General features: G+C 37.9%; 1 protein-coding gene across 3 annotated transcripts in view; it reads right to left on the reverse strand.

The window, feature by feature from the left end:
- LOC136158249 (cytochrome P450 2C21-like) overlaps nt 1-12,767 on the reverse strand; it is a 36,263-nt gene extending 23,496 nt beyond the window's left edge. For 2 of the 3 annotated variants that reach the window (XM_065920042.1, XM_065920041.1), the window contains exons 1-3: nt 12,596-12,767; nt 5,957-6,115; nt 4,239-4,388 (exon numbers count right to left, since the gene is read on the reverse strand). In XM_065920042.1, coding sequence (XP_065776114.1) covers nt 4,239-4,388; nt 5,957-6,115; nt 12,596-12,767 — 481 coding nt within the window. Of the gene's footprint in view, nt 1-4,238; nt 4,389-5,956; nt 6,120-12,595 lie in introns of all 3 variants that reach the window. The other variant, XM_065920040.1, reaches the window with a different exon arrangement.
- Nucleotides 12,768-24,352: the final 11,585 nt, after the last annotated feature.

Raw genomic sequence — 24,352 nt, forward strand, 5'->3', positions numbered from 1 at the left:
GTCAGGACTGATTTCCTTGGGATTGACTGCTTGGATATCCTTGCAGTCCAAGGGACTCTCAAGAGTCTTCTCCAACACCACAGTTCAAAAGCATCAATTCTTCAGTGCTCAGCTTTCTTTATAGTCCAACTCTCACATCCATTCATGACTACTGGAAAAACCATAGCCTTGACTAGACAGACCTTTGTTGTCAAAGTAATGTCTCTGCTTTTTAATATGTTGTCTAGGTTGGTCATAATTTTCCTTCCAAGGAGTAAGCATCTTTCAATTTCATGGCTGCAATCACCATCTGCAGTGATGTTGGAGCCCAAAAAAATGAAGTCTGACACTGTTTCCACTGTTTCCCCATCTATTTGCCATGAAGTGATGGGACCAGATCCCATAATCTCAGTTTTTTGAATGCTGAGCTTTAAGCCCACTTTTTCACTCTCCTCTTTCACTTTCATGAAGAGGCTCTTTAGTTCTTCTTCACTTTCTGCCATAAGGGTGGTGTCATCTGCATGTCTGAGGTTATTGATATTTCTCCCAGCAATCTTGATTCCAGCTTATGATTCCTCCATCCCAGCATTTCTTATGATGTACTCTGCATATAAGTTAAATAAGCAGGGTGACAATATACAGCCTTGACATACTCCTTTCCCTATTTGGAACCAGTCTGTTGTTCCATGTCCGGTTCTAACTGTTGCTTCCTGACCTGCATACAGGTTTCTCAAGAGGCAGATCAGGTGGTCTGGTATTCCCATCTCTCTCAGAATTTTCCACATTTATTGTGATCCACACAGTCAAAAGCTTTGGCTTAGTCAATAAAGCAGAAATGCATTTTTTTTTTTTTTTTGGAACTAGAAATAGATAGTTTTTCTGGAACTCTCTTGCTTTTTGATGATCCAGCGGATGTTGGCAATTTGATCTCTGGTTCCTCTGCCTTTTCTAAAACCAGCTTGAACATCTGGAAGTTCATGGTTTATGTATTGCTGAAGACTGTCTTGGAGAATTTTGAGCATTACTTTACTAGTGTATGAGATGAGTGCAATTGTGTGGTAATTTGTGCATTCTGTGGCATTGCCTTTCTTTGAGATTGGAATGAAAACTGACCTTGTCAAGTCCTGTGGCCACTGCTGAGTTTTCCAAGTTTGCTGACATAATGAGTGCAGTTCTTTCACAGCATCATCTTTCAGGATTTGAAATAGCTCAACTGAAATTTCATCACCTCCACTAGCTTTGTTCATACACACTCACCTAGAACCAGACATCCTGGAATGTGAAGTCAAATGGGCCTTAGGAAGCATCACTAACAACAAAGCTAGCATGTGAGATATGCGCAACTGTGCGGTAGCTTGAACATTCTTTGGCATTGCCTTTCTTAGGGATTGGAATGAAAACTGACCTTTTCCAGTCCTGAGGCCACTGCTGAGTTTTCCTAATTTGCTAGTATATTGAGTGCAGCACTTTCACAGCATCATCTTTTAGGATTTGAAATAGTTCAACTGGAATTCCATCACCTCCACTAGCTTTGTTCATAGTGATGCTTCCTAAGGCCCACTTGACTTCATGTTCCAGGATGTCTGGCTCTAGGTGAGTGAACACACCATCATGATTATCTGGATCTTGAAGATCTTTTTTGTGTAGTTCTTCTGTGCATTCTTGCCACCTCTTCTTAATATCTTCTGCTTCTGTTAGGTCAATACCATTTCTGTTTTATTGTGCACATCTTTCATGAAATGTTCCGTTGGTATCTCTAATTTTCTTGAAGAGATCTCTAGTCTTTCCCATTCAATTTTTTTCCTCCATTTCTTTGCATTATTCACTAAAGAAGACTTTCTTATCTCTCCTTGCTATTCTCTGGAACTCTGCAGTCAAACTGGGCTACCCCATGAGTATGAGGTCTCCGTGGGTGGGTGGAATCAAGCAGAGTCTGGGAGGTCATCAGTGAGGAAGCTGAGAGAAGGCCATATTAATTATGGGAAAACTAAATCAGCTAACGATAATTTCTGCTTGAAATACAAATCAGGTGGACAAAACCACTTACAAGTAATATGTATCAAATTTCAATATTCATTGATTTACTAATTTCATTTCAGAAATTTTATTCTAGAAAGCAATCAGAAATATTCAATGGTTAATATGTTTTTTGATATTATTAGCAACAAAGTGTTGAAAACAATCTATCTGGACAAATAAATAAAGCTTGGTTAAATAAACTGTGGTAAAGAAGACATACAGATGGCTAACAAACACATGAAAAGATGCTCAACATCACTCATTATTAGAGAAATGCAAATCAAAACGACAATGAAGTACCATTACAGGCCAGTCAGGATGGCTGCTATCCAGAAGTCTACAAGCAATAAATGCTGGAGAGGGTGTGGAGAAAAGGGAACCCTCTTACACTGTTGGTGGGAATGCAAACTAGTACAGCCACTATGGAAAACAGTGTGGAGATTTCTTAAGAAACTGGAAATAGAACTGCCATATGACCCAGCAATACCACTTCTGGGCATACACACTGAGGAAACCAGATCTGAAAGAGACACGTGCACCCCAATGTTCATCGCAGCACTGTTTATAATAGCCAGGACATGGAAGCAACCTAGATGCCCATCAGCAGATGAATGGATAAGGAAGCTGTGGTACATATACACCATGGAATATTACTCAGCCATTAAAAAGAATTCATTTGAATCAGTTCTAATGAGATGGATGAAACTGGAGCCCATTATACAGAGTGAAGTAAGCCAGAAAGATAAAGAACATTACAGCATACTAACACATATATATGGAATTTAGAAAGATGGTAACGATAACCCTATATGCAAAACAGAAAAAGAGACACAGAAGTACAGAACAGATTTTTGAACTCTGTGGGAGAAGGTGAGGGTGGGATGTTTTGAAAGAACAGCATGTATATTACCTAGGGTGAAACAGATCACCAGCCCAGGTGGGATGCATGAGAAAAGTGCTCGGGCCTGGTGCACTGGGAAGACCCAGAGGAATAGGGTGGAGAGGGAGGTGGGAGGGGGGATCGGGATGGGGAATATGTGTAACTCTATGGCTGATTCATATCAATGTATGACAAAACCCACTGAAATGTTGTGAAGTAACTAGCCTCCAACTAATAAAAAAATAAAAAATAAAAAAAAATAAACTATGGTACCTGCAAAATAATAGACTACTATACTATTAATAATGATAATGATAATAAAAAATGGCAATGATAAAAGAACATGCAAACATATTTATTTAATATGTCAAATTTTAACATAAGTGTAGAGAACAATCTATTTAGATGAACCTTGTGTTCTTATCACTGCTTCTGTGAAATCTCCCACCCGTTCCTAGGTAATATGCACCAGAAGTCCAAATGATATTCATTGACAGTCTACTTGAGAAACTTACTCAAAAGAAGAAACCAGAATCATCCATATATCTGTAATTATTGCATTATTTATATCAGTAGCAGCAAAAAATGAGGGGGAGAAACCTATCTGGATGACTATATATCAGTGGGAAAAAACAACAATACTGAGTCACAACTTAAAATATAGCATTAGTAAGTTAATAATGTTCTTTAAAAGTGAAATATTGAGGTTAAAAACCACCTATGTCTTATGATCCTGATCTTGCTCCTTCCCTGTGAAGTCTCCTACTCACCCATTTCTCTCCTATCCCCTCTTCCAGTCCTACATGGGCATCCACACATGTGTACACTGAGCAAATGTGTGCTGCTGCAGCTCCCTCCCTTCCCACCCAAGGAGAGCTATAATACAGCCTTATGCACAGAGAAGGACTTGGTGCAAAATCTATACCCGAACCACTAATTTTATTTCAGTCTTATTGAGATTTAGCACATTTCCCAGCTCCTCTTACAGATAAGCACATTTCCCAACTCTTGTGACTGAGTTACAGCCCATGGAATATGAATGAACTTTTGTATGTCTGCCATACCTCACCTAATAAAAACAGTATTGCACTTTTCTTTATTCTTTCCTTCACCCCCACTACCAGTCAAAGAGATGAACTCTGGGTGTCACAGGAAGGCAACCATGTGCTGAAGGTATCAAAGGTCCTGGAAACCAGGTGCTTGAAAAGGCCATTATGCCAACCACTTCAGCTCTTACTACTGTCATGTGAGCAGAAAGTAAACTTCTGTTGTATTTGAGCCATTACCTCTCTATAGTCTACTTGTAAAATCATTTAGTCTGCCCAAGCAGTTACTGTTAATTACATAAAGAAATACCCACCGTTGGTTTTTTTTAATGCTTCCACCAAACATAAGGCTTCCTCTTGAATTCTGTGTTCAATAGTCCTCTTCCCCATCCCCATATTCCTCAAAACCATGAGGGAGAAACGCCGAGTTTGCTTCCATATTTCACCATTACTGAAAACAATTCCTATCAGGACAAAAACCAAAAACAGAGAAAAATAATCCATTGCCATGAATTCTAGCTTAGAGTCTTTAAACCAGGAAATGACAATGACACCTAAGCAGGAATTAAATATAGTAGTGACAGCCTCAGGAATTCCTATTGGGCCATTCATCACCTGCCTCCTCCTCTCTTAACCCAGCTTGTATCTTACTGTCAAGACTCTTGGTGTTACATATTACTACACTCTTCCTTATCCTTTAGCTCCTGAAAAATTCAGAGCAACCCTAAGAACCAAGTGTTTTGTCTCCATTTTACTTATGAGGATGCTAAAAATCACAGAAGCAAAATGCTTGCTCTTTGGTGACACAGCTAGCAATCCACAGAGTCCAAGTTATAGGTTAAGTTTTGGGGGCTGATTTGTGCACTGAAAATGAACTGTAGGAGAAACAGCAAAAGAGTCAATTCTTAAGACAGCGATAAAGAGCACTTTTGTATTGAAAGGAAGCTCATGAAAATCTATTCCTCAAGTAAGGGACATAGCCATAGCTCTTCCCATTTTGACATTTTCCTTCTATTTGCTAATCTCCTCCAAGAAATATGGATGTCTTCCCCGTGTTCTACCCTGCAGGTGCCTGTCCCCACTTCTCACAGTCCCACGGCTAGGCTAAATCTATAATACAAACCATAAAGCACAAATATGCTCTGATAAGAGGGTCATGGGGAAACACAATAAATATAAATCAGAATGTTAAAGAAAATCTTTTTAAATCAAATACTTGCTCTGTCATCTGCTTTTTACACTGTACCAAGAAAGTTCACTGTCAGACTTCCAGAGCCAAGGACAAGATCAGAGGAAAAGACAATGCTCATAGGGAGCTTGTCTAATAAGACCTTAAAGAACAATGTAAAGGATGAACTGACCCTATTCAGGCATTATTTTTGTAAGAACTCATTGAACCACAAAGGATGGGACAGTTTAAGGTCTAGCTATTAAAAAACAGATGACAGACAGAGCAAGTATTTGATTTCAAAAGATTTTCTTTAATATTCAAATTTATATTTATTGTGTTTCCCCATGACCCTCTTTTCAGAGCATATTTGTGCTTTATGCTTTGTATTATATTCTATTGGATAAGAAATTTTGCTGTGCTTTTTTTTCTAAGAAGAATAGAAAATTAAATGCAATTTACATATTCCAAACCTTTGTTGGTTCCATGTGTACAATATGCAAGCTTCCAAAACTAGCCTCTTAGCAACCATGATTCAGATCAGAAAGCAAAATGTTAAGTAAATAGGACAATTTATTGTCATTTTCCTCCCTTCTTTTTCTCTCTGTCTCTTTCTCATTTTCTTACCTGGCCATAATTTATTAATAGAACATTAGTGATTAGAAGATTTGCTTTCACTGCACTTAATGTTTCATTCAGATCATGTCATCTTCATACTTTTAAATATGGATTAATGATCCATAGAAAACTGTTTATTTATGATGCTTTCATAAAATTCTCTATTACCTATAATTTCTCAATTCCTTAGCCTATTTGAATCTTTCCAACCTACAATTCCCACACATGCCCCAAATAGAAGCATACCTAATCCCTGGTTGATGTGGTCTGCCACTGGTAAACTACCTCTGCCAGAAAATTTCTCACTCTGATCAACCAGGACTTGCTTCACTGCTTCATATCCATGCAACACCACAGTGGGCTTCATGCCAAAATACAGAGTGAACACAGGACCATAATCTTCTGCTAGCTGGAGAAAAGAGGAGATGCAAGAACAGTGAGTATTTCAAAACTGAAAATGTAGATAATGTAGGAAAATATAGATAATGTGGGAAATATTTTCAATCTTCTTAAGATTCACACATTATAAAGGATTTCAATTTCTAGAACCAGTAATTTAATATGACATCACTTTACTACAAGCGTAATTATCATTATATTACTAGGAATACTGTTATTATTATCATCACCATCAATAGTTACTCTTTATTCAGCTCCTACTATGTGACAAAGGCCATAGTATGAATTCTATTAGTATTATTCTATTAAGCTTTTTTCTGCCAAACCTATAATTGCTCTTTCCTTCTTATAGAGGCAATAAATGATATGTTTCTTCTGTTTAAAGGAAGGGACTCCATCTCTCACACATGCAGACTAATAATCATCCTCCCATCACCCATTCTTCACATCTTTAGCACCAGAAACCACTAAGCTATCAAAATGCACAAGGACATAGCCACGGACATTTTCCATCTTCCCGGTGTGATGATGTAAGTAAGTTTTCATGAACTGAGATAAGCAGAAGGGATGTACACAAATTCTACACTGGCATAAATAGGTGACAACACATCTTTCATTTCTCCTCCTATCCATAGATTGAAATGACAGCATGGAGATGACCCCTCTGTGACAGCCTTAGAACACAGGATGGTAAACTACAAGACTGAGAAGATCTGGTTCTCTGAAAGACCTTGTGGAGGAGAGGCAGCCCAGCAGCACTTAACTCTATGCCTTCTATGTGGAAGGCAGAAATAAACTATCTTCCTTAAGTCACTGCATTATTGTGGTCTTTCTGTCATGGCAGCTTATTTAGTGTACTACATGATATAGACTTTCACTCTTTCAACTTGTCCAATGTTTGAGTCCCTTTGCTGCCTTCTAATTCATTCTCCATACAGCAACCCATTTCACAAAGCAAATGTTAAAGAACATCCTATGGCTCTTATGCTAAAGACCAATAGTCTTAAAATCCCTGTAAGATCTACATACTCTGGTCCCTGCTTACCTGCCTAATCTCATCTCACACCATGCTTTTACCTACTCTCTGGCTGACAAACAGATTGGTCCTCTTTCAGACATTTCAATAACTAAGTCTGCTCCAGACTGAAAAAAAGATCGAACAAACATTTACTTGTATTTTATCTAGCTAATGACTAATTATTTTTCAGATCTCAGCTCCAATTTCACTTCCACAGAGAACCCTTACTGACTGTGCCTCCTACCTGTAATCCTTTAAACTACATCACCTTTGTCTACTGTGTTCCTATTACATGGTTTGTAATCATACACTTATTTGCATGATTGTTTCATAAATACATGTCTACCATCTAGACTGTAAATTCCATACTGCTGACTTTTTTTTTAATTCACTGCTTGGATAGTTAAAGAACCTGCCTGCAATGTGGGAGGCCTAAGCTCAGTCCCTGGGTTGGGAAGATCCCCTGGAGAAGGGAAGAGTTACCCACTCCAGTATTCTTGCTTGGAGAATTCCATGGACACAGGAGCCTGGCTGGTGGGCTACAGTTCATGAGGTCGCAAAGAATCAGACATGATTGACTAAAATTTTCACTTTCTTTCACTTTGAAAATTTCAAGCATCTGACACACCTGGTACTGAAAATAGGCACTCAATAACTTGTTAAACTCAGGTATTAATATTTGTACATAACAATTTTATTCACATTTTAAAGAAATAGAAATTAAAGCTCAGAGAGATTAATAAAATTTGACCAAGGCTGTGAGTTAACAAGTGTATGACCTCGGGTCCTGACACAATCTCTTCAAAACCAGAGTCTGATACACAAAAGGAGGAGCTTCCAGGGGCAGTGCTCTCATAACTACCTTTCCCAGAGAAGTCAGATTTCAGATAATTCCTTCAAAATTTAAAGAGCTGTAGAACAGTTATTCATTCATTGAGCAAATACAACAGAAGCTGTGAAATCTCTTGAAATTTGGTTATTTCCTTGATTTCAAATCAATGTATTCTTTCAGGAAAATTTTGGGGTTGTCACTCTGTAACTATACAGTTTTTAAAAATTAAAGCAATTTCATTGCCATTAGAATTCACCAAAATAAATGCTATAAAGGACACATAGGTCACAACATGGACAGAGAATTCCTACTTTTGACAATTTCAACAATGATCTCATTGATCTCACTCCATTCTGGCAACCTTTAGCTGTATACCATCTAAAATCATGTCTGGGTGTCATACATCATTGAGAAGTGGGGTTTATCCCAGGGATGAAAGTATGGTTCAATATTCTCAATTTGATCAATGTGATACACCACATTAACAAATAAAAATCATATGCTAACTCAATAGATATAGAAAAGTTTTTTATAAAATCCAATATCCATTTAGGATTAAAAATTCTCCACAAAGTAGGTATAGAGGCAACATACTTCAACATAATTTTAAAATCACATATATAATAAGTCTACAGCTAATATCATCATACTTGACTGTGAAAAACTGAAAGCATTTTCTCTAAAATTAAGAACAAGACAAAGATGCCCACTCTTGCCAGTTTTACTCAAAATATCATATTGGAAATCAAAGCCATAGCAGTCAAAGAAAGAGAAATAAAAGGATTTGAAAAGAATGAAGTAAAACTGTTCTTATTTGTAGATGACATAATACCATGTATACAAAATTCTAAGTTCAGTTCAGTCGCTCAGTCATGTTCCACTCTTTGCGACCCCATGGACTGCAGCACGCCAGGACTCTCTGTCTATCACCAACTCCCGGAGTTTACATAAACTCATATCCATTGAGTCAGTGATGCCATCCAGCCATCTCATCTTCTGTCATCCCCTTCTCCCCCCACCTTCGATCTTTCCCAGCATCAGGTCTTTTCAAATGAGTCAGTTCTTTGCTTCAGGTGGCCAAAGTATTGGAGTTTCAGCTTCAGCATCAGTCCTTCAAATGAATACTCAGGACTGATTTCTTTTAGGATGGATTGGTTGGATCGCCTTGCTGTACCAAATTCTAAAGATCCCAACAAAAGTCTTCTAGAGCTCATCAGTGAATTTGGAAAAGTTGTAGGATAAAAAAAATCAACATACAGAAATCTGTTCCATTTCTAAACAATAAGAACAAACTATCAGAAAGAGAAATTAATAAAACAATCCCACTTATCATCACATAGAAGAGAATAAAATTCCAAGCAATAAATCTAATTAACCAAGGAATTAAAAAACATGTACTCAGAAAACTATAAGATGCTGATTTAAAAAAAAAAAAAAAAAGACAATACAAATGGATAGAAAGACATAACATGTTCATGGACTGGGTAAGTTAATATTGTTTAAGTGAACATATTACATATTACCCAAGGAAATCAACAGATTCAAAGCAAATCCTATCAAAATACAAGTGTAATTTTCAAAGTAATACATCAAGTAATTCTAAAATTTGTATGGAAACACAAAAGATCTCAAGTAAGCAAAGATATCCAATGAAAGAACAAAACTGAAAGTATCATACTCCCTGATGTCAGACTACAGTACAAAGTTTCAGTAGCCAAAACAATTATACTGGCACAAAAATGGACACAGGTCTATGGAACAGAACATAAAGCCCAGAAAAAAACCCACACTTATATGAACAACGAATCCATGAAAAAGGACACTAAAATATACAGTGGGGAAAAGGCAATTTCTTCAATAAGTGGTGTGAGGAAAACTAGACAGCTACACATAAAGAAATAAATTAAAATATTTAACATGCTAGTAAGGTTATGTCCAAAATCTTAGATAGGCTTCAGCAGTACATGAATCAAGACCTTCCAGATTCAAAAGCTGGGTTTAGAAAAGGCAGAGGAATCAGAGATCAAATTACCAACATTCATTGAATCATAGAAAAAGCAAGATCAGTTCAGTTCAGTCGCTCAGTCATGTCCGACTCTTTGCGACCCCATGGCCTGCAGCACGCCAGGCCTTCCTGTCCATCACTAACTCCTGGAGTTTACTCAACTCTTGTCCATTGAGTCAGTAATGCCATGCAATCATCTCATCCTCTTCTAGGAGAAAGCAAGGAAATTCCAGAAAAATATCTACTTCTGCTTCATTGACTACACTAAATCCTCTTACAGTATGGATCACAAAAAACTGTGAAAAATTTTAAAGAGATGGGAGTACCAGACTTCCTTACCTATCTCCTGTGAAACCTGTATGCGGGTAAAGATGCAAGAGTTAGAAATTAGCATGGAACAATTGACTGGTTCAAAATTGAGAAAGGAGTACAACAAGGCTGTATATTGTCACCCTGCTTATATGCAGAATATATCTTAACTTAGATGCAGAGTACATCATATGAAATGCTGGGCAGGATGAATCACAAGCTGGCATCAAGATTACCAGCAGAAATATCAACAACCTCAGATATGCAGATGATACCAATCTAATGGGAGAAAACAAAGAGGAACTAAAGAACCAGTTGATGAGGGTGAGAGAGGAGAGTGAAAAAGTTGACTTAAATCAGCATTCAAAAAACTAAGATCATGGCACCCAGTCCCAATATTTCATGGCAAATAGAAGGGGAAAAGTAGAAGCAGTGACAGATTTTATTTTTGGGGGTTCCAAAATCACTGTGGACAGTGACTGCAGCCATGAAATTAAAAGATGTTTCCTCCTTGGAAGAAAAGTTATGACAAACGTAAACAGTATATCAAAAAGCAGAGACATCACTTTGCTGGCCAAGGTACATCTAGTCGAAGCTATGGTTTTTCTAGTAGTCATGTAAGGATGTGAGAGGTGAACCATAAAGAAGACTGAACACTGAAGAATTGATGCCTTTGAACTGTGGTGTTGGAGAAGACTCTTGAGAGTCCCTGGGACTGCAAGGAAATCCAACCAGTCCATCCTAAAGGAAATCAGTCCTGAATATTCATTGGAAGGATTGTTGATCAAGCTGAAGCTCCAATACTTTGGCAACCTGATGGGAAGAGCCAACTCATTGGAAAAGACCCTGATGCTGGGAAAGACTGAAGACAAAGGAGAAGGGGGTGGCAGAGGGTGAGATGGTTAGATAGCATCGCTGATTCAATGGACATGAGGTTGAGCAAACTCCAAGAGATAGTGGAGGACAGAGTAGCCTGGCATTCTGAAGTCTGGGTCACAAAGAGTCAGACACAACTCAGTGACTGAACAACACAGAAAGAAAATATTTTCTCATACTATATACAAAGCTTAACTCAAAAAAGGTTGAGGACTTAAATGTAAGACCAGAAACCATAAAACTCCTAGAAGAAAACATAGGCAGTATACTCTTTGACATGTATCATAGCATATATTTTTGGATCTACTTCCTAGTGAAGTGAAAGTGTTAGTCACTAAGCTGTTTCCGAGTCTTTGCAACCCACTAGACTATAGCCCACCAGGCTCCTCTGTCCATAGAATTCTCCAGGCAAGAATTCTGAAGTGAGTAGCCATTCCCTTCTCCAAGGGATCTTTCTCAACCCAGGAATTGAGCCCAGGTCTCCCACATTGTTGGCTGATTCTTTACAATCTTTACCACAAAAGAGAATGAAAATTTGCCATTTGCGATAACATAAACGAATCTGGAGGGCATTACACTTAGTGCAGTAAGTCAGACAGAGAAAGACAAATACTCTATGTTATCTTTTATATGTGGAATATTTTTTAAAAAAATAAAATGAATTAACTGAACAGAATATAAACAGGCTCACATACATAGAGAACAAACTAGTGGTTACCAGTGGGAAACAGAAGAATGAAAGGGGAAATGAGGGGTAGGGGATTAAAAACTATAGGCTGCTATGTATAAAACAAATAAACTACAAGGATAAATTGTTCAGCACAGGGAATACAGCCTATATTTTACAAGAAATTTCAAAGGAGCATAATCTATAAAATTTTCTATGTTCTCACTTGAAACTAACATAATATTGTAAATCAACTCTAGATCAATTGAAAATAAATTAACAGGGTTCCCCTGGTAATCCAGCAGTTAAGAATCTGCCTCACAATGCAAGGGATGCTGGTTTGACCTCTGGTCTGGGAAAACCCCACCTGCTGCAAGGAAAAAGCCTGAGTACCACAGCTACTTAGCCTACACTCCGGAGACTGTGAGGAGCAACTACTAAAGCCCATGAGCCAGAGTCTGTCTGTTGCAACAAGAGAAGTCATGGCAGGAGAAGCCCACACACTGCAACTAGAGTGTAGTTTCTGCTCGCAATAAGAGAAAGCCTGTGCACAGTGATGAATACCCAGCACAGCCAAAAATAAATATTTTTAAAGTAAATGAATAAAAATAAATAACAATGAATAAATAAATAAATAAAATAATGTCAAGGTGTTCAATGGGAACTCCCCTTTAAAACCACTTTTAACAAACATGGTGTCTGGGACTATGGAGTCTGGGACAAGACATAGGGCTGTCTTATTTACTCATCACAAACAACTGGAAGAAAAGTAGTCATACTTGCCTTGCTTATGGATTCGCTGACATTCTTAATATTTATCTGGAGAATATTTCCAACAATTGGGAGAGGTGTGGGCCCAGGTGGCAGCTTTCCTTTGGCATGCCTCTGATTCCATAGAAAAAGGAAAATCAAAATAGAAAGACAGATCACCAGAACTACAAAGAGATCCATTGGTGTGCTTTGCGTGAGGGCAACTGAAAGCTTAGAATCCAAACACTTTATAAAAACTAAGTACAAAGAAAAAAAACAAACAAACAAAGTGCAAGCTTATCACCAAACATGCAATAAGTCTTTGAACTTTTAAATAAATATTGCTTTATCATCACTGCACTTTGGCTTGTCAATAGATATTTAAATGGAAGGTTACATTACTACTGATAAACATGTAAGTTTCAATGGAAATTTCAACTGGAAACTAATTCACTTTCTCAGAGATGGCCATATTTTAGTAGTAAAATTGAAGCTATCAGAATTTCAAAAGCCTCGAATTCACAATCACAACAAATGATGAGAGCATCTCAGCTCATCATATGAGCCGAAAAAGAAGCACCCTCTTAGAACTTTCTCTCATAAAATCCATGGAAAGCCGACGTAAAGACAGAAGAAAGGGGCAGGACAAATAAAGAAAGGAATAGGGAGCTGGTCTTATCTTAGAAAAGAGTAGAACTATCCCACTAGTCCTCGCAGAGCCCTTTTTTTGTGCCAGGAGTTCTGACACCACTTACTTCCAGAGGAGATGCTGGTCAGCAGACAGTAGACAGAAAACAGGAAAAACAAGTCAAGGAAAGAAATCACTCAAAGACATCAGTGGAAGGTCCCTTGACTATATATCACCCACCCCGCTTCTTTGCATACACATTTCCATAAGGATCACACAGCCAGAGCAAACATTGTATGTTCATACCTAAGTGAAAAAATATACTCCAGCATTCAATGCTATAAATATTTGAAAGTGTCTAGAAATTCACAGATGTGAACAAAATTTCAAGACTCTAAAAATATTTGAGGACCTCCAATTGCATAATAAGCATCGAACTTAAAAGTCAGAAAACTAATCCTTGAAGGACTTAATTTAGTGAAAACAGAAAAGTTAAAATTATCAGATAAATTTAGCCATGAAAAAGAAAAAGTTATTAGAAAAATGAGAAGTTCTTGGTAATTAAGTAAGTGGTGACAAACAAATATTTTTTAATAAATGGATATGCTAGTAATAAAATAGATTTAGTTCCATTTTCACTTATTTTATTTTATTTTTTTTAGTTCACTAACTTTATCTTTCATGTTTCCATATTAACTTCAATGGATTATTTGAATCACATCACCAATTTTATTTTATTTTTTTTCATTTTCACTTATTTTAAATAGCAGTAAGATTTAGCAATAACATGGGTTTTCACAAGGATAGAGTACAAAATAATAATGATGAAAATATTAGACAAAGTTAAGCAGTATGAAAAATAGTTCTATTAATAGAAATCCTAGTGATTTTATCACAAGAGTTTTAAGGAGAGAGAAAAATAAGCAAAGATAATTGAATACATTTTTCCTCCAAAGGTGAAAAATCCAAAGAATCTACCAAATTCTAAACAGGATTACAGAGAATAGATCCACACTCCCAAAATCTTGTGAAACATAAGACTATCAAGAGAAAATAAACCTTGAAAAGTTTTAAAGAGAAAAAGGAAGTTACAAAGAATGAGACTCAATTTAGAATAAACCTTTCCTTACACAATGCTTATAAATGATTAAAAACAATCAAGTAAAATCTTCAAAAGTTCAATAGGAAATGATTTTCAAAATTGTTATTCTCTACCTGATAATCTCAATTCAACCATAAGGTCAAAGTATAGATATCTGGAGGCCTTCCATGGTGGTCTAGTGATTAAGATTCCATGCTTTCACTGCAGGGAGCAGGGGTTCAATCCCTGGTCATGGAACTAAGGTCTCTCATGCTGTGTGGTACAGCCAAAAATAAAATAAGTAAGAAAAATAAAAACATTTTTCGACATGTGAACATTCAGACTTTTATAATCTTGAAATCATTTCTGAAATAATTACCTGAGGAAAAATTCCAACAAAATAAAAACATATCCCCAAAAGGGGAGAAAGTGGGACACAAAATTAATGACATACAAAAGGCAAGCAAAACTTTTGAGTCTAAATAGTGATTGATAATGTGGTAGCAAAGCTTAAAGAAATTATCAAGCTATTTTCCATAAGAAAACAGGGCTAAAATTCTAGATGTTTCTAACAAAATATGCAAGCTGACATAGAGGGTAGGAAGTTGTCAGCATTTAGAGAGTGATCTGTCTTATGCTAGTAAGGCTATCGATAGTAATTATAATTTTTAATTATATAGACAGATACAAGCAATTACAACACAAAAATTTTGCCTGAAAGTTTAAAATACACCTAAAATGAAATCTTTCCTTTGAATAGAAGAAAAGCAAAAAGAAATGAAGAAAGCTTGATCAGTCCAGCTAAGGACAAAATAGAAGTATGAAGTCTGTTAAGCATGGGGTAAAAATCATCAAGTGAGGCACTAAGACTTCTCATTTCCTGGAAAGACTGCATGGGTTTTTATCAGAAGCACCTCCTGAATATACTGCCCAAACCACTATGGATCAAATAAATATGAAGACTAAAAGTGAATTCTGTGTACAAAAATCAAGTGCAAACAATAGCAATGATGAAAATTACCCAAAAAGTTGTATGGAAGATAGTTCTAGAATGTCCTTTATTGCTAGCAAGTACATCAACAACATTTATTTCAGGTATATCTGGGGATTTATTTTGAATAACATTTAATCAATTAATTTAGATAATACATGCATGCTAAGTCACTTCAGTCCTGTCTGACTCTTTGTGATCCCATGAACTATAACCGGCCAGGCTCCTCTGTCCACGGGATTCTCCAAGCAACAATACTGGATTTGGTTTCCATGCCCTCCTCCAGGAAATCTGCCCAGCCCAGATTCAAAATCACCTCTCTTACATCTCCTGCATTGGCAAGTGGGTTCTTTACCATTAGCACAACCTGGGAAGTCCAATGTAGTTAATAAATAGTTTCTAATATTTAAGAAGCTGAATTTAATAATAAAATACAATTAGCATATAACTCGGAGAAGGCAATGGCAACCCACTCCAGTACTCTTGCCTGGAAAACATGGACAGAGGAGCCTGGTAGGCCGCGGTCCATGGGGTTGCTAAGAGTGAACACGACTGAGTGACTTCATTTTCACTTTTCATTTTCATGCATTGGAGAAGGAGATGGCAACCCACTCCAGTGTTCTTGCCTGGAGAATCCCAGGGACGGGTGAGCCCAGTGGGCTGTCATCTATGGGGTCGCACAGAGTTGGACACGACTGACGCGACTTAGCAGCAGCAGCAGCAGCATGTAACTAACAAGATAAGATTGATTGAGGAAATATTTCACTGGTTCTTCTGTGTCAGACATTTCCCACCCAGTTAGCTCACTTTATCTTCATAAGATGCTTTGAACAGAAATATTTCAGCTGAATTACCTGATACCGACCTCCCTGCCCAGTTAATAAAGGGTAGAGATGGAATGTGAACCTAAGACATTTGCCACACCACATATGCCAAGTATAACTTTTAAAAAGAAACTGGTGCTCCACAACAGCAACCTGGAGAGCAGCCCCCCTCTTAAAAGCTATGACATATAAAACTCAAACAGAACACCCAATGTTACCTAGTTTTCAACATGGATGCCAGCAAGAAGGTTCTCAGAGACAGGAGCTTCCCTCCAAAGCATCTGCAGCAGCAGAGGAGCACGGCTCAGGGTGGAGGCTGGGGAACTAACCACATTCAATAACAACCCAGTCTGGAAAGACCACCATGTCCATCTTCCACAGATAAGAACACAACACATTTAAATTAGCATCTAAATGTAACAAAATCAAAAGAACCAATTTAAAAGCAGTGTTCGTTAAAGCTGCGATTAGATTTTTAAATAATGTGCCTAGAATTTTAAAGTGCTCTTTTTAAAGAAAATAAATGGTTTCCCTTAACTAAAAAGTAATTCTTTTTATTTGTAGACACTTGATGAAGCATTTTTGCGGCTGCCTTATTTGACTCTTATAATCAACTCATAAAACAGATATCTTTCAATCCATTTTACAGTTGAGGAGAATGAGAACCAGAACTGAAGGGATGCATCCAAATTACTCTTTCTCAGGCATAGTACAAAACTTTGACTCTGGTTTTGTAACTTGTGAACTCTGCATTGAAAAGTGTTTCAAGTCTAATATATTCTACATTTGCTGAGTAACTGTTATATATCTTGCAGCCTCATTTTGGCATGAAAATCCATTTAGGATTAAAAAGTTACTGAGTCAGTAATTTCATCATGAGTAAATAAAAATAAGAGTTCAGAAAAGTTTGTCCCTTTGAAATCTTTAGAACTTTAGGAAGCCAGATTCACAGATTCAAAGAATTTGATTTCAAAGAAAAGCACTTATTAGCTGCGCAACCCCATACCTATTGTGCACTGCCTCAGGACATTCTTGTACTGGAAGAAGAGTTGTTTCGTTGTTGCTATTCTTTGGGGATTCGGATGACCATTATATCCACTACTGTGGGATATTGTTCTAAGAATCCTTTAGAAGAAATGGAGTAGACCTCACAATCAATAAAAGAGTCTGAAATGTAGTACTTGGGTGCATTCTTAAATGACAAAATGATCTACATTCATTTCCAAGGCAAACCATTCAACATCACAGCAATCCAAATCTATGCCCAAACCACTGATGCCAAAGAAACTGAAGTTGACCAGTTCTATGAAGACTTACAAGCTAGAAAAAATACCAAAAAAACGATGTCCTTTTCATGGTAGGGGATTGGAATGGAAAAGTAGGAAGTCAAGAGATACCTGGAGTATCAGGCAGGTTTGGCCTTGGAATACAAACTGAAACAGGGCAAAGGCTAACAGAGTTTTGACAAGAGAACAGACTGGTCGTAGCAAACACCCATTTCCAACAACAAAAGAGGTGACTCTACATATGGAGAATACCAAATTGTCAATATTGAAATAAGATTGATTATATTTTTGCAGCTCAGAATGGAGAAGCTCTTACAACAAAATGAATAAAATACTTAGGAGTATACCTACCTAAAGAAATTAAAGACCTATATATAGAAAACTATAAAACACTGATGAAAGAAATCAAAGAGGACCCAAATAGATGGAGAAATATACCATGTTCATGGATTGGAAGAATGAAGATTGTGAAAATGACTATACTACCCAAAGCAATCTATAGATTCAATGCAATCCCTATCAAGCTACCAACGGTATTTTTCACAGAACTAGGACAAACAACTTCACAATTTGTATGGAAATACAAAAAAAAACTTCGAAAAGCCAAAGTAGTCTTGAGAAAGAAGAATGGAACTGGAGGAATCAACCTGCCTGACTTCAGGCTCTACTACAAAGCCACAGTCATCAAGACATTATGGTACTGGCACAAAGACAGAAATATAGATCAATGGAACAGAATAGAAAGCCCAGAGATAAATCCACGAACCTATGGACACCTTATCTTCTACCAAGGAGGCAAGGATATACTATGGAAAAAAGACAACCTCTTTAACAAGTGGTGCTGAGAAAACTGGTCAACCACTTGTAAAAGAATGAAGCTAGAACACTTTCCAACACCATACACAAAAATAAACTCAAAATGGATTAAAGATCTAAATGTAAGACCAGAGACTATAAAACTCCTAGAGCAGAACATAGGTAAAACACTCTCCGACATAAATCACAGCAGGATCCTCTATGACCCACCTCCCAGAATATTGGAAATAAAAGCAAAAATAAACAAATGGGACCTAATGAAACTTAAAAGCCTTTGCACAACAAAGGAAACTATAAGCAAGGTGAAAAGACAACCCTCAGATTGGGAGAAAATAATAGCAAACGAAGCAACAGACAAAGGATTAATCTCAAAAATATACAAGCAACCCCTGAAGCTCAATTCCAGAAAACTAAATGACACAATCAAACCATGAGCAAAAGAACTAAATAGACATTTCTCCAAAGAAGACATACAGATGGCTAACAAACACATGAAAAGATGCTCAACATCACTCATTATCAGAGAAATGCAAATCAAAACCACAATGAGGTACCATTTCACGCCAGTCAGGATGGCTGCTATCCAGAAGTCTACAAGCAATAAATGCTGGAGAGGGTGTGGAGAAAAGGGAACCCTCTTACACTGTTGGTGGGAATGCAAACTAGTACAGCCACTATGGACAGCAGTGTGGAGATTTCTTTAAAAACTGGAAATAGAACTGCCATATGACCCAGCAATTGCACTCCTGGACATACACACCGAGGAAACCAGATCTGAAAGAGACACATGCACCCCAATGTTCATCGCAGCACTGTTTATAATTGCCAGGACATGGAAGCAACCTAGATGCCTATCAGCAGACGAATGAATAAGGAAGCTAAGGTACATATACACCATGGAATATTACTCAGCCATTAAAAAGAATTCATTTGAATCAGTTCTAATGAGATGGATGAAACTGGAGCCCATTATACAGAGTCAAGTAAGTCAGAATGATAAAGACCAATACAGTATACTAACGCATATATATGGAATTTTAAAAGATGGTAACAATAACCCTATATGCAAAACAGAAAAAGAGACACAGACGTACAGAACAGACTTTGGGACTCTGTGGGAGAAGGTAAGGGTGGGATGTCCTGAGAGAATAGCATTGAAACAAGTATACTATCAAGGGTGAAACAGATCACCAGCCCAGGTTGTATGCATGAGACAAGTGCTCAGGGCTGGTGCACTGGGAAGACCCAGAGGGATGGGATGGGGAGGGAGGCAGGAGGGCAGATCAGGATGGGGAACACATGTAAATCCATGGCTGATTCATGTCAATGTATGGCAAAAATCACTATGATACTGTAAAGTAATTAGCCTCCAACAAATAAAAATAAATGGAAAAAAAAAAAAGATGGAGAAGCTCTATACAGTCAATAAAAAATAAATAAATAAAATACCTGGAGATGATTGTGGCTCATAACATCCTTATTGCAAAATTGTTCCTTATTGCAAAAATTTATGCTTAAATTGGAGAAAGTAGAGAAAACCAGTAGGATATTCAGGTATGACCTAAATCAAATCCCTTATAACTACAGTGGAGGGGACAAATGATTCACGGGATTAGATTTCATAGACAGAGTGCCTGAAGAACTATGGACAGAAGTTTGCAATATTGTACAGGGGACAGTGATCAAAGCTATCCCAAAGAAATGAAAAACACGAAGGCAAAGTGGTTATCTGAGGGAGATCTGCAAATAGCTGAGGAAAGAAGAGAAGTTAAAAATCAAGGGAGAAAGATAAAGATATACCCAAATGAATGCAGTGTTTCAGAGAATAGCAAGGAGAGATACAAAAGTCTTCTTCAGTGAATAATGAAGAGAAGTAAATGAAAAAAATAGAATGGGAAAGACTTGAGATCTCTTCAAGAAAATTGGAGATATCAAAGGAACATTTAATGCAAGGATGGGCACAATAATGAACAGAAACTGTAAAGACCTAACAGAGGAAGAAGAGATTAAGAAGAGGTGACAAGAATACACAGAAGAACTACACAAGAAAATGTCTTAATGACCTGGATAACCATGATGATGTGGTCACCCATCTAGAGCCAAACATCCTGGTATGTGAAGTCAAGTGGGCCTTAGGAAACATGACAAATAAAGATAGTGGAGGTGATGGAATTCCTGCTGAACCATTTCAAATCCTAAAGGATGATGCTGTTAAAGTGTAGCACTCAATATGTCAACAAATTTGGAAAACTCAGCAGTGACCACAGTACTCGAAAAGGTCAGTTTTTATCCCAATCTCAAAGAAGAAGAGTGTCAAAGAATGTTCAAACTACTGAACAATTACGCTCATTTATCATGCTAGTAAGGTTATGCTCAAAATCCTTCAACTCTGGCTTCAGCGGTATGTGAACTGAGAACCTTCAGATGTACAAGAAAGGCAGAGGTTTAGTAAAGACAGAGGAACCAGAGATCAAATTGTCGAGATTTGTTGGATCATAGTGAAAGCAAGGGAATTCCAGAAAAATATCTACTTCTGTTTTGTTGACTACCCAGAAGGCTTTGACTGTGTGGATCACAACAGACCCTAGAAAATTCTTAAGATGATGGGAATACCAGACCACATTACTTATGTTCTGAGAAACCTATATAGAGGTCAAGAAGCAACAGTTAAAACATTACGTGGAACAACTTACTGGCTCAAACTTGGGAAAGGAGTACAAAAACACTGTGTATTGTCACCCTGTTTATTTATCTTCTATGCTGGGTACATCATGTAAAATACTAGGCTGGATGAATCACAAGTTGGAATCAAGATTGCCAGGAGAAATAACAACAACCTCAGGTATGCAGATGACACCATCCTTATGACAGAAAGTGAAGAGGACTCAAGAGCCTCTTGATGAAAGTGAAAGAAGAGAGTGGAAAGTTTTGACTTAAAACTCAACAATGAAAAATTTGAGATCATGGCATCTGATCCCATCACTTCATGGCAGAGAAGAGGAAAAAGTGGAAACTGACAGATTTTATTTTCTTGGGTTCCAAAATCACTGCACATGGTAACTGCAGCCATGAAACTCTTAAAAAAAATGCTTGATCCTTGGAAGAAAAGCTATGACAAGCCTAAACAGTGTATTAAAAAGCAGAGACGTCACTTTGCTGACAAAGATCCATATAGTCCAAGCTGCAGTTTTTCCAGTAGTCACATACAGATGTGAGAGTTAGACATTAAAGAAGGCTGAGCACCAAAGAGTTAATGCTTCCAAACTGTGATGCTGGAGAAGACCCTTGAAAGTTCCTTGGACAGCAAGGAGATCAAGTCAATCAATCCTGAAGGAAATCAACCCTGAATATTCATTGGAAGAACTAATGCTGAAGCTGAAGCTTCAATACTTTGGCCACCAGTGTAAATAACAGACTCCTTGAAAAAGACCCTGATTCTGGGAAAGACGGAAGGCCAAAGGGGAAGAGGGCAGCAGAGGATGAGATAACTCTATAGCATCACCAACTCAATGGACGTGAATTTGAGCAAACTCTAGGAGACAGTGAAGAACAGGGAAGCCTGGCATGCTACAGTCCATGGGGTTGCAAAGAGTGGACAGGACTTAGTGACTGAATAACAGGAATAATTTTGAGAAACAAAGAAAAATTGTCTTTATTTGAAGAGTATATGATCATTTATGTAGAAGATCAATGGAAGCTACATAGAAGAGCAGATTTTTGAATGATAATATTCTCTCTATTCCTCCAGAGCAATCTCTTTACCTGAAAAACTTGTGACTTCTCTTTTTCTATGCAAAATTTCTGGGGTCTCATATGCCTAACCATTTTACTCTTCACAGAAGGAAGAAACCATAGAAATTGTTCAGCTGGGACAGATCTTAGAAATGTTCTAATAAAATGCCTTATAGCTGTATTTTAAGAGCAATGTGATAATGGCTCAGAGAGGCAAAGACTTCCACACATAATCACACAGTGGGTTAATATCAGAACTTCCAGTTGAAAAGTCCTTGCTTCCTCAAATATGAGTTTTTTAATCATGTGAATCTGAAGAAATTGTAAATATAATATTGACCATAGTAAACACATACTATTAAATTTTAACTCTCTAGTAAATTAGCATGAGAAAACTGAAAGGTTATGAAAGTTTGTGATAACCTGTCTTACCCCAGATAGTAGGGACATCAAAGTTTAGAGAATAGCCTTTTACCTAAAATCCTCAATCAGAGCTCAAAAAGAAACTGGGATGTCAATACAAGACATACTCTCTTGCCCTTTGCTCTTGGTGATCCCCAAAATTCTAAATAAAGAATAAGTCAGAATATTTGAGAACAGAATCTAGTTTCTAGGTCCCTGACCAGAATTCTAATTTGTGAGTAGGTAGAGAATGGGCATTAGTAGAGGCTAAAAATATCAAACCATCCCCCAAGTAAGCAACATTCAGTGTGGTGAGGGAATCTCCTAGGTAGAAAGAGGGCCCCTCACCAGGAGAGGGAGAGAAGTCTGAGCAACAGGCTTCTCCAGCCTTTGGGATCATTGTACAAATGTCCTGCTTTGATTTCACGCTACCCAGACTCACAAAGCTCAGATGTATAGAGATGTGAGGAATAAGAATAAATGCAGGGGCTACTAATAGCAGCCACACAGTAGAAGTTATTGCAGTTCACAGGGACCTACTAAGAAAACAAACAGCAGATTTCACCACTGATTAAACAAAAATCTTATAAGCCACCTGGCATTTCCCGCAGATGACACCAGCTTTTGTGCCACGGGTATTCACATTTGCTGATGCAGCTACTGGAGCCACTTCCCAGTCTGTCCCCAGAGCCCCACCAGAATCCAAGAGCCACACCCAAAGCCAGCTCAGATTTCTGAGGCTGTGTGAGTGCAAGATGCAAGCCTAGACTCCTCTGGCTCATACTCACTGCTGGTCATACACTTGGACTAACCACACCAGCTGAGCACCTGTACACACCGAACCTGAGCCCTGTGTGTGACCTCCACTGAAGTGCACATGTCCAGAGGGAGAGTTTGCAGGTATGCGAGAATTTGCCAACAGACAGGACCCCTGCAACTGCCAGTGAGCCCTTACTTGGCCTGATTCTTGCTTCCTACACACTATATATATATGTCTGCACCTGGCTTCTGCCCCAACACAAGGCCTGTAGCTGACTCATACTGCTGAGTTGGTGTCCACCACTTTCTCTGGCCACTAACAATGCCTGTCCTGTTCCCTAGCCATTGGGCCTTGAGACACCACTGAAGATACCTATTATCCTTGCAGCCGCTGTGCAACCCCAGCAGTGTTCATCAAGATCCACATAGCTTGTCAGTGTTGTGGTACCAGTGGCCTGAGTTGAAAAGACATCATGCCCCTTTCCTCAGACTCAGTGCTTCCACATGCTCCCATAACTCATACCTTGCAGCACTCGACCTAGAGTAACAGCATATGTCAGCATACTCCCACTCAGAGGTGAAAATCTTCTCTTACTAAAGACAGTCCATAAAGCCTGGAAGAGGTGCATGCTTTTTCAACTCTGTAGACCTATGTGGAAGGCTACAGGGATCACTGAAGAATCAGGGGGGAATGACTCCACCAGAAGACTACAGGAAATCTCCAGTAGCTGGCCCTAAAGAATGGAGATCTAGGAATTGTCCAACAAAAGCATTATAAACAATTGTTCTAAAGGTGCTCAGAGAGCTACAAGAGAACACAGATAAACAACTTAACAATATTGGGAGACAATAAAAGAACTAAATAGGAAGTTCAACAAAGAGATAGAAAATATAAAAAGAACCAAACATTGCTTATGAGTACAATGACTGAACAATAGGCAGTTTCAACAACAGACAGGAAGGACCAAGCAAAGAAAAGAAGCAGTGAGCCTGAAGACAGAAGATTGAAATTATATTTTCAGAGGAGTAAATTAATAAATCAATGAGAAGGAATGAAAAGAGGTTATGGAACTTATTGGACATCTTCAGGAGAAATAATGTATGCACCATTGGTGTCCCAGAAGGAGAAAGGTAGGGAAAAGGAGTGAAGGGCTTGCTTAAAGAAATAATGGCTAACAGCTTCCCAAACTTGGAGAGAGATTTGGCTATTCAAGTTCATGAAGGAAATAAATCACCCCAAAACTTCAATCCAAAATAATCTTTTCCA

Source organism: Muntiacus reevesi, chromosome 2 (assembly GCF_963930625.1).
Source record: "Muntiacus reevesi chromosome 2, mMunRee1.1, whole genome shotgun sequence".
In the NCBI taxonomy this organism is placed as follows: Eukaryota; Metazoa; Chordata; class Mammalia; order Artiodactyla; family Cervidae; genus Muntiacus; species Muntiacus reevesi.